Source organism: Lactuca virosa, chromosome 5 (genome assembly GCF_052849685.1).
Source record: "Lactuca virosa cultivar CGN04683 chromosome 5, Lactuca_virosa_CGN04683_v6, whole genome shotgun sequence".
Classification (NCBI taxonomy): domain Eukaryota; kingdom Viridiplantae; phylum Streptophyta; class Magnoliopsida; order Asterales; family Asteraceae; genus Lactuca; species Lactuca virosa.
This window is the reverse complement of record NC_136430.1, coordinates 59942897-59958771: the sequence shown is the minus strand read 5'-3', so window position 1 is coordinate 59958771 and position 15875 is coordinate 59942897. Positions and strand designations below refer to the sequence as shown.

The 15875-nt window shown below is 32.8% G+C and overlaps 3 protein-coding genes across 3 annotated transcripts; 1 reads left to right on the top strand and 2 right to left on the bottom strand.

Moving 5' to 3' along the window:
* Positions 1 to 7950: 7950 nt before the first annotated feature.
* LOC145114655 (serine/threonine-protein phosphatase PP2A catalytic subunit) lies at positions 7951 to 9995 on the top strand. The gene is made up of 6 exons (XM_079050711.1): positions 7951 to 8385; positions 8570 to 8684; positions 9065 to 9173; positions 9257 to 9334; positions 9419 to 9610; positions 9699 to 9995. Exons 1-6 carry the CDS (start codon positions 8133 to 8135, stop codon positions 9870 to 9872), a joined length of 921 nt encoding a protein of 306 aa, XP_078906837.1. The 5' UTR covers positions 7951 to 8132; the 3' UTR covers positions 9873 to 9995.
* On the bottom strand, positions 9700 to 11911 carry LOC145114653 (putative myosin-binding protein 5). The gene is made up of 3 exons (XM_079050710.1): positions 10993 to 11911; positions 10242 to 10931; positions 9700 to 10168 (listed from the first exon to the last, which is right to left on the bottom strand). Exons 1-3 carry the CDS (start codon positions 11774 to 11776, stop codon positions 9993 to 9995), a joined length of 1650 nt encoding a protein of 549 aa, XP_078906836.1. The 5' UTR covers positions 11777 to 11911; the 3' UTR covers positions 9700 to 9992.
* A 698-nt stretch (positions 11912 to 12609) lies between these two features.
* Positions 12610 to 14830, bottom strand: LOC145116092 (polynucleotide 5'-hydroxyl-kinase NOL9-like). The gene is made up of 8 exons (XM_079052448.1): positions 14466 to 14830; positions 14270 to 14367; positions 14113 to 14146; positions 13661 to 13999; positions 13397 to 13577; positions 13215 to 13308; positions 13014 to 13141; positions 12610 to 12862 (listed from the first exon to the last, which is right to left on the bottom strand). Exons 1-8 carry the CDS (start codon positions 14657 to 14659, stop codon positions 12815 to 12817), a joined length of 1116 nt encoding a protein of 371 aa, XP_078908574.1. The 5' UTR covers positions 14660 to 14830; the 3' UTR covers positions 12610 to 12814.
* Between the last annotated feature and the right edge of the window lie 1045 nt (positions 14831 to 15875).

Genomic DNA, 15875 nt, shown 5'->3' with positions numbered 1-15875 from the left:
ATTGAGCCCATTTTGGGATTTTGGACCATTAAATATATTATGCTTTATTATCGGAATCAACTTGTTTATTGCTTGCGCCTAAAGTATGGATTGTGCTTACTCGACTATTGGACTCATTTTATGGTATTTGGCTTATTCTATGTTTAAGTTCATTTAAAAGTGACAACATAGTATTTGAATTTGGGGTCTATATGGTCATTTACCTATTCACCTTTAGGAACCCAAAAGTTACTAAAATCATTAGTATGGTACATTTTGCAAACAGTCTTATTAGAAGGACTAGTCTTGTCCAAGTAAAATAAATTATGGAAACTTAAGTTTTATGCTTAGTTCTCTAGCTTCATTTAAATGTCTGGGAGTGAATAATAGAGTTGAATGCTTCATTCCGTAGAAGAAATTTGAATTTAAATTGTGATGACGATCTTTTATAAGGTTTTTGCATCAATTCCACTTTGACGGTGCGTATAAGGTAATCCCCTTGTTCCATATGCTTTGATTTATGTTTTAGTTATAGTGGATCCACCGTATTGATCCACTTAAGTTAATTTTGTGGAAGTAATTATGGATTCATTGTTTTTTACGTATGTATTTGTAGTGTTCCATATTCATTCTATTAAAATAAATCCATTTATATGCCAAATTTGAAGGTATGATGTGTGGATTTGTGATTTGAGCTCTGGCAATATCGGATCATACTTTGATTTATATAAATCCGAAACCAATTAGGGGTGTAGTGGTTATTTTAGTGTTTTGAAGCTTTGTTTGAAAAAGATGAGGTTTATCTTTTTAACTGGCGCATTAATTATGTTAAAGATGTTAATTAGGAAGTAAAAAAATGTTTAATATGTAATCATCAGATCTCACTAGAAATCAAATCTGAAGTCTTATATTAAAGTAACATGACGTAGGTGGATTTAAGGCTATTATGTCTATTTTTTCTGACCGATAGACAATCATGTAGAATATAGACGGTTTGTGAACAAGGATGCCGAATTTCATAAATTTGTCATATTTTGACATTGGGATATTATATGCGCATTCGGTTTTTTTTCGTAATTTCTATATAAACATATAATGAGTGTTTATGAGTCCAAAGATAATGATTAACCTTAATAAGTATAACAAGCATAGTTATGAGTTAATTACTATTACTTATATGGATTTTATGATCATGTATGTTTTCCATATCCCTTCTATAGCTTAGAAAAATCACATTACCCATGAGAGCACATGTCACTTATTATGATATTGTACTTTAAGTTTTTATATGCTTGCAATACTATATGTATATAACTTATACTATATGTACTAATTGCATTCATTTCAAGATGGTGCTTATGAAGTTGATTTTTTTGAAATGGGGACATATTTTAAACATTCATTTGACGTTTTTAGAAATTTTGAGAAAATTGTTTTTGAAGTAGAGGCATCTTTTATATATTTGTAAATGTTTCCAATACACTTTTTATTTTAAATCATGATCATGTAAAATTGTAAATTTATACATTTAGCGGGATGAGAATAGAATGGTCTAGACACTTTACACGCCTAATATCCAATTTGAGAAGTCAAGAATGTTGAGAATAATCGAGAATGTTTGAGAACTATTTGGAATGTTGAAAATGATCGAGCAGGTTTAAGAATGTTAAGAATGATCAATAATGTTAGAGAATGATTGAGAATTTCAAATGACCAATAAATGTTTGAAAATGATTGGCTTGTTGGAAATGCATGATTTATTATGGTTTTACGAAAATAAAATGTTATTCTATCTCTAGCAGGTAGATCATATCTTTTTAAAGTGTCGAACAAATTAATGTTGGGAGGATAGATTTGACATAAGATAGCTTAAGTATTAATCACTTAAGTATTAATCATTATCTACATAATAGGTTGATGGTAATAGGGTGAGACCAAAAAGTCCATAATGCCCTTTTGTGATAGACACAACGTCTCACTTAAGGTCTTCAAACAAACAAACAAACAAATGACAATATACGGAAGGACCATCAATGCAACAAACTACAACCATGAAGTTTGAATGGTTAGAAAAAAAAATTGAACTAGAAGTGCAAAAAGCAAACAAACATGTCGAACGTTTTTGTAATTTAATCTAATAATAATTTATTTTCCGGACCTCATCCCAAAATTACAAAATTTCGACTAATGTGTTGAACTCCTAATTTTACATCCACACATATAAAAATCTTAAAATTTAATTAGGATTACAAAATGTTTTATGTGAATGATATAATATTTTTGACAGTCTACAAAAAGTACAAATATAAAACTATAAAAAACCACAAGATGAATTACCAACTACATCGAAGAATTAGAACATTGGCTACAATGGCGTAGCCAGGATTTTGTTTTAGAATATGACAAATAATTTACAAAATATGAAGAAGTAGCAAAATATTGAAAATGGTAGCAAAATGTAACAATATATGATTTTAATGTAAATTGTTCATTTAAATTGGAAGTAACTTATTAATTAAGATAATAAAAAAATATTAATATACAAACCTAATAAATGAGGAATTCATTGTGGAGATTGAAATGCTGTTTGATTTATTCAAAAACTTGTTGCTTTAATTCTTTAATCCATATGTCTCAACATGTAAATTATTTCCTTCATTATGAATTTAAGTTTAGAATGGAGTGGGTCATGTTACAATTTTCAGCCTTAGCATTTTTTATTCAAAAAAATATAAAATTTATATATAATATATTTCATCTCAATTTTATGAGGGGGTGGGGCAATGCCCACTCTTGCACCCATGTAGCTAGGTTGGTTAAAACAAGCCCATGCGACTGTGGGGATTAGGGATGATGCGAAAATCAAGAAAAAGAAATATATAGTTAAAATATCTAATAGGGAAACTCTAACCCACAAATACATGTATTTGAGGCATTGACATACTTGTTAATGGGATACTTGTTAATGGGCACAAAAAGAGGGTGTTGAGAATGATTAATTACAATAATTGTATGTTTAAATTAAAAAAAAAACAAATAAAATGCCAAACTAACTTGATAATGTCTAAAACAAATTTATAACGTTTAAAACAAATTTATAGCATATTTTCTAGGAATTGTAAGGAGATGTCATGAAAAAGTCTATAAGAAACAAGGAAATCATTTAAAAGAGTTAAAATGACAAATATATGCAAAATCAACTGTTTAGTAAAATAAACAAGAAAAATGAAAATAGTATTTTGAAAGTAACATCTAGAAAATGTTAGTGACATTTTAAAAAGCAAATAAACATGAACATGAGATTAAAAGACAGTTAAAATCAATCATATAAAACAGTTTATTAATTATAATGACTATTTGGAGGTAATATATACACACCTATATAATCAGAGCCGGTCCTGAAAAAGTAAATATTATCAAAGGCTCAGGACGAACAAGAAAAAAAGGCCCTTATCTTTATTATAAGTTTTTATTTTTAAATAAAAATATATAATGAAAAAAATTGGGCCCTGTGCAGCTGCCCACTTTGCCCCCCTCAAAGCCCCCCATGTATATAATCACATTTTCATTTTTACCATTAAGCTTACAAATTGCGATATTCATCTATGGTGTGTACATGATTTATGTCTAATATGTATCAAAAATTACCTTCCGAACACATTGCGAGTTTGCTAAGCACATTAAATCTGGTGGTTATATCAAATGATCTATTTTGGTTTCTTTACATTTTTCAATGAAGATATATCAAATGATCTATTTTTATTTTCTTTATATTTTTCAAACAATATGGTTTAAAAAAAACAACAACGATAAAGATGAAGACGGATATACATGAAATATCCCCGATCCAGTTAAGTTGTTAATGTTTGATACATTCAAATAATTACACTTGCAAATGTTTTCATCGTTCATAGAGATTATGTTTAAACAGTTAAAATTGAGATAATTAAGACACCTAAAGGATTCCGCATCCCATTTATCACCATACCCTGCATCCTAATAGTCATATTTGTAATACCCGTAACAGTTGCACAAAATATTCACAGTTTTATCCTTTGGGTTGTATCCAACAATAACGATGAATTTGGTCTTGATTTTTAATTTTGTCATTGTATTATAAATTTTTTCTACAAACAATTAAAGTTTACAAAATGTTAATTGCTATTAGGAGTTTTTGACTTAAATGACTATCGAAGTTACGAAAGCGTATCGTTTTAGCCACTTAAGTTCTGACGAGGTTCAATAAGCCACTTAAGCTCATTCGTGGTTGGATACGGTGTCATTGGTTCGAAGTAAAAATGAGTGTGCTGAGTCGGTTATAATGACCACTTTTTGGGTTTTATGGTCGTTAAGGAATGATGTCGTTTTTGTAGGAAATAAGCACCATAAGTAGTGGATCATGGACATGATCCAAGATTTTTCGTTTAATTGGTTTAAAGGTGGAAATAGAAATTCTACTATTTCATGGGTTAATTGGATGAAAAATCCAATTAACGCCTAATTTTGTATTGTTTTTCTTTAGCTTCTTGCTAGTGTGTGGTTTTTATTATATTGTTGTTCTAAAAAGAGTCAACGAGAACTAAAAACACATATTCACACATTAGACTTGGTTTGGTGATGAAGAAAATCTACAATCAAACTTTAGTTGCTTTTATAGATGAGCTTTATTTGGTTTTTTTACCTAACCCAAAACAAAGAGAATGGATAAGCGAGTAATGGTGTAGGTTGCAACGGTGGTGGTTGTAGTGGCGACAATGCCTTCCTAGGTCAATTTTGGCGAGTAATGTTGGAGGTTGCAGCAGTGGTGGTCACTGGTGGTTGAGTAGTAGTGACGACACCTTCCTAGTCTGATTTCAGCAAGTTAGTGGAGATAAGCATGATTGTGATGGATGAAACAAGAGAGATAGGTACGTTAAGTCCGAGACATGGATAGAAGGTCGCAAGGGCAAGAGAAAGAATTAAAATATATTTTTTGAATTGTTGCGTAGACTCCACATAAGCACAAAAACTAGCTAACCGAGAATAAAAGGATGCAAGGGGAAATTCAACCAAAATTCAAGACCTTAGTGGTTGATTATGCCACGTCAGAACTTAAATGGCTAAATCGATACATTTTCGTGACTTCGATGATCATTTAAGCTGAGAGATGTTCAACAACTACCGATTTTATGTCAGTTTCTAAACCAGATCAAACCAAATAGTTTCTTCAAAGATGTTTTGAACTAGTTAAAAACTGCTTGAACCGGTGTATTGTAATTGATAGTTGGATACTTTGATTTCATTGGTCCGTTAAAAAGAACCCATTTCCAAAGCAAATTGAACAATTCGATCAATCAGGTTATTCGAAATGTACACAACTCGAAGGCCTATAACGCACACCACTACCGAACACAACTTCGACACACCGGTCCAAATGTCGATCTTCTCAACTTGGAAACCTTTTACTAATCAACTCCGATCTTCTCAAATTAGAAACCTTTAGCTTATCAACTGATATGTCTAGAACGTTATAATATAGTTCATTATGATAAGGGTATATGTTTGTGGATGTCAAAATCGTGGTTATATATATATATATATATATATATATATATATATATATATATATATATATATATAGGCTTAGGTTATTCTACTCAAAGTAATTATTGTGTTATTGTATGCATAAATGTGGACCAATCAAATTTACTTATTTTAAAAAAGTGATTAATATATATTATTGAATTAAATATAATTGAAAGTATCATCTTAATTAATTACAAGAGTAATTTAGTCAATTAATATAGATTTAGTAAAGGAAAATTGCATTTTTAAGGGATCATAGATTCTATTAATTTTAAAAATCCGATTTTACGAATTATAATTATTTTAATTCGGACATTCTGACAGAATATGTTTATGAGTATATTCAAAAATAAAAATATTCTTGAACCATAAATAATAAAAATATTCTTGAACCTATTTCTTGATCATGAATTTAAAACTCTTGTAGAATAACAAATTCTTGAACAATCAATTGAAAAATAAAAACAAAAAATACATTATTTCTTATAGAAAACGGGTAACAATTGTTAAGAATTATATTTATTGTTAAAGAATAAAACTAAAAAACAATCAAAACGGGAAAGAAAACATTAAAATCTAACAACGACTAATACATTCTAAAAGAATAATGTGGTTCGTTTCAATTTGTGGTCTGTTCTTCAAACACCAACTTATGTGATTCCAACAGAATTGGAATTCGTCGTTCCATTCCAACAAAATTGGAATTCGTGATTCCATTCCAATAGAATTGGAATCTCACAAATATCATCCATTGAATCATCTACATAAACATACTTGATACCTTTTCAGAATTCAACATTGTCAAGATCCTGCACTGTCCACATAAATGAAGTGTTAAATCAGGAAAAAAAATTGAATGAAAAGCAAATTAATCATTTCCTGTCAAAAGAATCAGAAAAAAGACAAGCTTTGGAGATGATCAAACCTTTGCAACAAGAACTTATGCTCCTTGAATTGACTCCTAGCTTTTACCATAATTTCCATTCGGCTTCTTGAATGCCTTTCAATTTGAGCTTCCACCCATATCAAAGGCTTCACCTGAGTGCTAAGTCGATATGTCCTCAGGTCAAATGCTCCATCAGGAGGCACAAATGATATTGTTCTGGTGGAACTTAATGCCATCCAAGTCAATGAAAATGAAAAACTATATATATATATATATATATATATATATATATATATATATATATATATATATAATATGCGATATAAGATTTAAAAGAAAATGAAAAATTACTGGTGGAACTTAATGTCATCCAAGTCAATGGCTTTTCCCTTTGTAGTTCGTCCTTGTGCCTCCAATATTACTCTATCATTCAGTCCAAGCTTACACTCAGGCATACCAATGTAACAAGAATGAAATAAAGAACCCTAATTTAAAACTCACCTGGAAAATTAAACAAAAAAACACAAATGAAAAACTGAAATCAAGAACCCTAATTTGAACAAAAAAGATGGAGATGGTCGATGAAGTGATTAGTAGTGTTCACAAGGGATATATGGAACCTATAATTGGAGCAATACCAGAAAAAAAACTCTTTCAATCTCTTCTTTTTCGCTCCTGTAGCCGAGATCGACATGGTGTAGGGGCTTCTTAAGCTTGCTTTTTCGTCAAGATAGGAGGGCCGGTGAGGCTTGATCGGAGGCAGCAACCTCCGGTTTCTTCTTTGGTTTTTCCAGCGAACAATAAAGATGACGAGAGAGAGTGTGGGAGCTTCTCCAAAACGTCTATTGAAAGTCGGTAAAAGGGGATGTGTTGTTGGCTTTCTCCAATCTCGCCATCTGGTTGGGACAGAAGGGCGGTGGATACGGTGGTCGGAGGAGCAAGAGGGTAGGGTGGCGGTCGGTGGTGGGAGGCATAAGGATGGAGGTGACGGCTGGAGATGGTTTGATTAGGGTTACGGTGGTTTTAAAAAGCCTGGTAGCTGAAGTCAATGGTTACCATAATTATATGATATTATTTGTGGAAACTAATTATCAAATTACCTATTTACCCTTATTTATTTATTTAATTATTTATTTATATTTTAAATTTTGATTGGCCCACATTTATGCATACAATAACATAATACTTACTTAAAACACCTGAACCTATATATATATATATATATATATATATATATATATATATATGATAAAAAATACATAAAAATTATGAAAACCATGTTGAGCCGATGGTCAAATTAAAAACCGTTTACCAGACCGATTCAACTAAAAACGGATTTAAAAAAAAATAATTTTAATAAAGCTCAACCAAATTAAAAATTATGCTCGTCATTTCGTTGTAATTAAATGATACGTAGTTTATATGTAAAAGAAATTTAAAATTTCGACCAAATGTTAAAAACAGATAAATTCGAGGACCACATCCAAACGAATAGCTGAAATAAGTAGTTTAACCACCCCATGGTTCAAAACATTTCAAAGCTGCCCCTCCCTCTCTCCACAGACCTAAAAATATCTCCCGCCGCCGGCAGAAATGAGCGAACCTTGATCAAGGTCGCCGGCGACTCCAGTGGAGCTTCATATAACTTAAATGCTAATTTTCTTTCCAGATCTTTGAATCCCAACATAAAAAATCCGTTAAAATGCCGTTGCAATCGGATCTAGACCGTCAGATCGAGCACTTGATGGACTGTAAGCCGCTACCGGAGTCAGAGGTGAGGACGCTTTGTGATCAGGCGAGGGCTATTTTAGTGGAAGAGTGGAACGTACAACCTGTCAAATGTCCGGTGACTGTGTGTGGAGATATACATGGACAGTTCCACGACTTACTCGAGCTCTTTCGTATAGGCGGCAGTGCTCCTGATACTAATTATCTGTTTATGGGAGACTATGTTGGTTAGTACTGTAATTTTAACAACTAAATGCATTAGATACTGTTGTGTGTGGAGCAGATATTGTTGATTAGTTCAACTTTGATTAGTCATTATGGCTAGTGCAATTTAACTTGATATAGAATGATGAAGATGATTGTGGTTGAATCTGCTTCGTTATTGAGTATGTTCTTATTTGATTCATGCAGATCGAGGTTACTACTCGGTGGAGACTGTTTCACTTCTAGTGGCGTTGAAAGTTCGTTATAGAGATAGGATTACGATTCTTAGAGGAAACCATGAGAGCAGACAAATAACTCAAGTGTGAGATTTCGTTTCTTTACCTTTCAACTCCATTGCAACTAGAAAGTTAATTTTGTTACCTTATTAGGTTGTCAATATAGAATAAATATTTTCTTGTGTTTTGTGGTAATTAACATCCCAACCACTTGCCTCATACAATTGATAACATGGCAAGATTTATGACATATCAATGTAAGTCCATATCAACCAAGATGAATAATAAGAATATGTCACAACTCACAAGCTTTGCTTCCATTTAACATGCTATGGTTAGTGTTGCTGCAAATTGTGATTTGTCTTGCACAAATTCTCTTCTTGAATATGGAAGTGTACAGGAAGTAAGTGTGCTTCTAAAATGATCTTCAAAGTTTGAACAATGCAAGGAATTCCCTGACTTTCAGGTATGGATTTTATGACGAGTGCTTGAGGAAGTATGGAAATGCCAATGTGTGGAAACATTTTACTGACCTTTTCGATTATCTCCCCCTCACTGCCCTTATTGAAAGCCAGGTATGCAAAATCACCCACCTTCCTTCCCATATTTAACTTGCATTTACTTATTATGAATATGAAGTTATGAACTATGATTGCAGGTTTTTTGTCTGCATGGTGGGTTGTCTCCTTCTTTAGATACACTTGATAACATTCGTGCTTTAGATCGCATACAAGAGGTCAGTTAGTATATAAAGTATAAACCTTATCAGAACATAAAGAGGGTTAAAAAAAGTTAAAAATTTGTAATGTTACTATTTCAGGTTCCTCATGAAGGGCCAATGTGTGATCTTTTGTGGTCTGACCCTGATGACCGATGTGGTTGGGGAATCTCTCCTCGTGGGGCCGGGTACACTTTTGGACAAGATATAGCTGCACAATTTAACCACACAAATGGCCTCACTCTTATTTCTAGAGCTCATCAGCTTGTCATGGAAGGTTACAATTGGTCTCAGGTTCGTTTGCAAACATTAAACATTTATAACAATATACTCTCTAAAAAACTAACTTTTTTTTTTTTTTTTTTTTTTTTTTTTGTTTCAGGAAAATAATGTTGTAACTGTATTCAGTGCACCAAACTATTGCTACAGATGCGGAAACATGGCTGCAATACTTGAAATTGGAGAAAAGATGGACCAAAACTTCTTACAGTTTGACCCTGCCCCTCGCCAGGTGGAGCCCGACACTGCACGCAGAACCCCGGATTACTTCTTGTAAATTGTTTTTGTGATTTCAAGACAAAATCAAACCATTGTTTGCTCCTTTTTCCATTTCAGATTTTTTTTTTCTATCAAAAATCAAAAACTGGAGAGATTATTAATTTATTTATGTGTTTTGTCATGTCCTGAGCTTTCGAAGATTTTGAGCTATCTCTGTAAGAAGGTCAGCTCTTTCATCACCCTTTTGGAGTGCCATTCCAGTGTGCTTCAGATATCCACTATCTGATTCCATCACATTCATTCTTTCCTTAATCAAAGACATCTCTCTTTCCAAGCTCGCTTTCTTTTCTTCTTCTGTTAATCAAAATTACAAAATTAGCAATATAATTTATAAAAGATTGGTTTTAGTGTTAAAATACACATATACCTATATCTTTGTCATAACCAACACCTGTATCATCTGTATTTGAATGTATAAGATTTTCCAAGTTATTCAACATCCCAGAAAGCTGAAATCTCTCACTTTCAAAATCATCACGATCACGAGCAAATCTCTCGATATCTTCCTTGTTAATTTCTCCAAATTTCTCTTTATAAATCTGAAGCTCCTTTTCCATCATTGTGATATCTTTCTCCTTCTGAATAAGCATATCCTTAAGTATCTGAATGGCTTCTTGATCATATTCTGCTTGTTCTTCCATCATTCTCTGATACTGCAACGCCTCCATTTCAATTGAAGCTTTCTCAGTTTGCAATCGAGTAATCATGGCCATGGAATTATTAGCTGCAACAGCTGAAGCGCTTCGTTCTTCGTTAAGTTCTTGATATAAATCCGTGAGTATTTTTCTGTCTGCACGGACTTGTTTTTTGAGGTGATGAACAATGGAAATGGAATCCCCTTCTCCGGGTCCCTCATCATCGGAGAGGAAATCGAGTTTTTCTAATGGAAGTTTTTTGGGTAGTAGTTTGTTGGCGAATCTTGGACTGTTGACAATAACTTCCGCAAGTGGGACCCCGAAGAACTTGTTTCCTTTTGGGGTTTTCAAAGATTCATCATTTAGTTCATCAGAATCGGGTAATAGTGGATTTGTTGCGGATTTCATCTCCTCTTTACCTACTACAAACATCATATAGATAAGATCCATAACTTAAAATATTAGACCATAAAAGGAACTCACCTTTAGACTCCGTATTCAATCCTTTGTTATCTTTAGCAACATCCGCTTCATTAACCGATGTAAAATTAGGCAGTGCATACCTAACATGAGGCAATTCCATATTCTTGGCATCATCATTCCGCCATCCCATTGGTGTCAAAGGCGCTCTAGGGGTCAAAACAGACGTCCCGTGTAAATGCGCAGGTGTCCTAACAAAAGCTTTTGAAGGAGTCCTTGTAGTAAAAGGCTCACCACAACAACAACACTTGCTCATCATCTCACCATCCTTACCACTACCACCATTATTCCCATTCGTCGCTTTTGTTTTCACTGGTTTCAGATTCTTCGGTGTTGACATATTGTTGTCATCGTCTTTTTGTTGATCCTTAGGGGCAACCGTGTCTTTTTGCTCAACGGGTTTCTTGATCTCATCAAAGTCTGCTTCTTTATCTGTTGCGAATGAGAGGAGACACGCTTCACACATGTTTCGGATATCAGATAATTTTCGATGGACGTGACAATAGGCTAAGGAGGAGATGTCTTTTTTGTGGGATTCACATATGGAGTTGTTGTAGTAGGTGCTAGGGTTGGTGCCCACGAGGGATTGATCGATTCGTGTGCACAGAACGCACGGTGGGTCCAGTTCGAACATCATGGCAAATTTATTGGACATAAATGCGAGAAACCGGTCGATGAAAAGGGAGGCTATTAGTAACCATTCGAGCATGGCTCCTACCACGAAATGTGGGAATTCACCTAGTTCTTCCTCCACGAACATCCGGAATGTTCTTTTTGATACTGACATTTTCGCGTAAAAAAACAAATACAAACCTAATTGATGGAAAAATGGTGAAATGGTGAAATGAACAATTGTTAAGAAAGTAATGAGAATATGAGATCGACTAGTTTCTCTAGATTTTTTAGCTAGAGAGAAGGTATGTTTGTGTGATACTAAATTAACAAGGTTACTTTGAAGTGATTAGTGACTAAAAGACATTCCCAATGTTTTAGGTTAGTTGAATGTTTTTACCTAAATTAATGGTTAACCATGCAATTTTCGGAGTTTCTCTAAAATATGGGTTTATTTTCAAAAAGATTTGTAAAATTTGGATAGTTACAATTTCCTTGTAAGAATTAGTCTTCTTTGACCAAAAAAAAAAGGAAAAAGAAAAGAATGATGTGTAAAAAATGGGTCTCACAAAAATTTCTTTTATGTCCTTGTAAATTATAAAATATTTTCTTACATAATTTCCTTATTTAAAAACACGTCGATATCTTTAATGTGATTCCAATATTGATGGAAATTCTAATACCAATGTTAAATATGATACATAATTTTGGTCATGTAATTTTAACGATATACACATATACACATAAATATAATCAGGGTATAAAATGAAATTAAGAAAGTGAGGTTGTAAAAAGGATTTTGTTTCAACATACAAAATAAAATATGTAAACAAGTGGTGACTGGTGAGAACCGTTTCCTTTTTTGTGACAAACACCCATTTTACACGGCAATTTGCAACAGATCCATTTTTGTGAAAATAACCAAATCAACAGAAAAGCAAATTCCGACGTCGTTTCTATGCATCCTTTGTTAGGTCGCAAGAAATAATGTACATAACCATATCCATATAATTATAAATATCACATTTTTTTTATTTTTTATTTTTTATATAATGACTTGGTATCTCATTTAATAAAAGTTAGAGTTTTAGCTAATTAACCAGAGAAAAAGACATAACATCTACAAAAGTAAATTAATAAAGCAAATGTTCAATCGATATTTATTTTGTTAGCTAAAAGTAAATATAAAACGTCAGTAGCTATCACGGATCTTTCAATTAGTCGTCAATGGCACACTACTTGAAGTCTTGTGTCCCTGCACCTGAAAATGTAACCATTTATTTTCAAAAATCAAAATCTATTGACCAACATTGTTTATAAATAATACACATTAGTTAATTGCAATTAATTGTGTAAATAATATAGCAATTATTATTAAATTTCAAAACAGTTTAATAAACTCTTTTACGTACCTTTATCAAACAAGCAGGGATTTTGATTAAACCATGAAGTAAAATATCAACCTTCTCCAGTATGTGTTCTGGAACTGGTGTAATCAAACACATAATCTTTCTTGACATGTCTACCTCTGTCACAATCCCTGAATCCATAATGAACAATTTTAGCACTATTTATTAATTATTAATGAAAATCAAATATATAAAGTATCATACCAAGGCCAACACAGCAGGGTGAATTTTGACGACTTAAAGAGCTATCAGCCAATGCGACAATACTGCAATTTGATTTGTAGAATGCTTCCATATCCTAAAAATCCCAACTATGAGTAATTCAAGAAAATGGAAGGATTACATGAACGAAAACTGTTTATCCAGTTTCAAGATTGTTAATTCACCTGGGAATGTAGTTGCTTGATTGTTACAGAGGACATGAGAATTTCATAAGGAGCGTGTACAGCTAATGCATGATCAAGCTCCTGGATTGTGGTTAAACTCATGTTAATTGGGAAGCATTTTCTGAAATAAGCCAGCAAACGAAGATCACGAAGAAGCCGTGCGTCATCCTGTGATTGCACCCTGGATAAACATAAACAATCTCATTTTCATATGGTCATGTTTTGATTATTAGAAATAGAAATAGAAATATGAAATATGCCTACGATTTCTTTGAGGAATCCTGGCGATTTGAATTGATATCAATTAGGGTTACTTCGTGTGAAGCCGGATCTGGTAACCAAAATGCTCCAGTTGGTAAGTTCTTAGTTTCAGTAAGGACATGGACTTTGATCACTTGCGTAGGAGCAATATGTTTTAGCATGTTCATGAGTAGATTAAGTCCATAACCTTCTACCCAACCAGGAGTATTGACAACCAGGGGAACACCAATTTTGAGATGTTCACCCCTGATGGTTTGGTGATAGAAATCATACAGTTCGTGTATGTATTTCAGATACGTCTGTGGATCCTTTCTTGGGGATATATCACCAAAGAAGAAGCATCTGCAGAGGTTTAGAACATGTAAAGAACGTCGTTAAAGTTAAAACAGGACAACGGTTTACGATTATATAACTAGAGAAAAATGGGGAGTCTCGAATGCATTGAAGATAAATACCTCTCAGGCGTTTTCAAGCATGGAATCGCCAGATCTGGAATTAAGAAAGAGACAAGCCGTTAATGCCGATTCAATGCACAATTCAGATGTGTAGAATGTAGATTATCATTCAGTTTAAGTAATCAAATCACAGAAATATGAAAGAATTGATGAAAACCTGGAGTTATCTTGTCAGCCAGAGTAAGTGATAAGCATCCTGGAGGTGTAAATTCAGCTTGACCTACGTCTGTATCCAAGTAAGCGACTCTCCTGTATCTGTATGAACAAATATGGAAACAGATTAAACAGTATATACATATAGCTTTAAAGAAATATCTAATCTCATCCAAATGAGTATGATTGTAAGAGTATACCGTTGGATAAGAACATTGAGAAGATGACGAGAGAAGGTTGTTTTGCCGCTGTTTGGAGGGCCGCAGATGACGCAAATCGGAGGCGGACAAGTGATTGAATCATAAGCAACGACTTCCGCTGCTTCCTCCCACTCTTCCGGTATGAATACTTGAGCCTCATCGGCTAATTTTTCCGGTGATGAATCGATCGCCATTAACGTTGCTTCCTCTTTCTGTGTGTGTGTTTGTGTGTGTATGGTTTTATGAGAGAGAGATAGATAGAGGGAGAAACGCTTTTTATGTGAGAGAATATATGTTCAGAAGCTCAGAGCAGCAGTACATTCTGGTATACATGCCATGTTGGCAGTTTCCCTCAAACATTTTTTGACTCTGTTTATTTATATGCAACCATCAGAAACTTCGTCCAAGCTATCGCAAAATTGGCAAAAGTTGTATACCCTGCAAAAATTTTGTAAGTTGATTCGACTTCCAATTTGGATCATCTTTTCAGTCTTATTAATTACAGTTGTCCTATTTACAACAAGTATTTAAAATTTAACTGCAAATGATTAAACCAACAAGTTTGTTCTTAAAGAAAAAAAAAAAAAAACAAAACAAAACTAGCAATCTTAGATGATGCATTATATATATATATATATATATATATATATATATATATATATATATATATATATATATATATATATAGAAAAGAATTCAATATAGAACCAATATGGATCAAGAAATCAATGAACCTATCTTAACCATCTATTTTCTTTTAATTTTGGCCATTAACCTTTAATTAACCAAAATAAACACGGAGGGACATTTTGGTAATTTTAGGCTCTCATTTAATAGTCTTGTTTGTCTCCGTTAGCTTCTGTCCGTCATCTTCACCACCGATCGATCCAAAATACTCTCGTCTTTTCTTCGAAATCTCAACATTTTTCATCAAATTTATTAATAGTTTATTCAGATTTCAGCTAATAATCAGGTATTTTTTAACATCTATTCATCTTTCGTTTATGATTATTAGGTCAGTTATAGATTTTCATTTTACCGTTGTTCTTCCGATGCATTGTTTATCAACTTATTTTTATTATTGTTGTACCCGTCTGATTGTCAAATTCTCATGATTTTACCGTTTAATCTTCAAATAATTATGTTTTTATTGTTAATTTGCAAATTTTATGACGTATGTTGAATATGCGTTTGATGTTACTGTTTTTCCTTCGGTCGTTTTTGTAATCATTCGTCTGTAATGTATATTCGACATTTAGATAATCAATTATATCTTGTGCATCTTCGACATTCAAATAATCTCCAAACTTTTAGTGTTTTTGAGAATATTATCTTATATTGTACATATATTTTAAAGTTTCGCGATTATCTTGTTTATTTGTTTCCTTTTTTGTATCATTATCAATTCTA

Excerpts from the sequence above, each read along its gene's own strand:
- LOC145114655 (XM_079050711.1), top strand. The coding sequence starts at position 8,133 with ATGCCGTTGCAATCGGATCTAGACCGTCAGATCGAGCACTTGATGGAC. Across the intron at positions 9,174-9,256 it reads CTGCCCTTATTGAAAGCCAG|GTTTTTTGTCTGCATGGTGG; the intron begins GTATGCAAAATC and ends CTATGATTGCAG. Across the intron at positions 9,335-9,418 it reads CTTTAGATCGCATACAAGAG|GTTCCTCATGAAGGGCCAAT; the intron begins GTCAGTTAGTAT and ends TTACTATTTCAG.
- LOC145114653 (XM_079050710.1), bottom strand. The coding sequence starts at position 11,776 with ATGTCAGTATCAAAAAGAACATTCCGGATGTTCGTGGAGGAAGAACTA. Across the intron at positions 10,932-10,992 it reads ATTGAATACGGAGTCTAAAG|TAGGTAAAGAGGAGATGAAA; the intron begins GTGAGTTCCTTT and ends TGATGTTTGTAG. Across the intron at positions 10,169-10,241 it reads TGGTTATGACAAAGATATAG|AAGAAGAAAAGAAAGCGAGC; the intron begins GTATATGTGTAT and ends TTTGATTAACAG.
- LOC145116092 (XM_079052448.1), bottom strand. The coding sequence starts at position 14,659 with ATGGCGATCGATTCATCACCGGAAAAATTAGCCGATGAGGCTCAAGTA. Across the intron at positions 14,147-14,269 it reads GGCTGACAAGATAACTCCAG|ATCTGGCGATTCCATGCTTG; the intron begins GTTTTCATCAAT and ends TCTTAATTCCAG. Across the intron at positions 13,578-13,660 it reads CAGGATTCCTCAAAGAAATC|GGTGCAATCACAGGATGACG; the intron begins GTAGGCATATTT and ends ATGTTTATCCAG.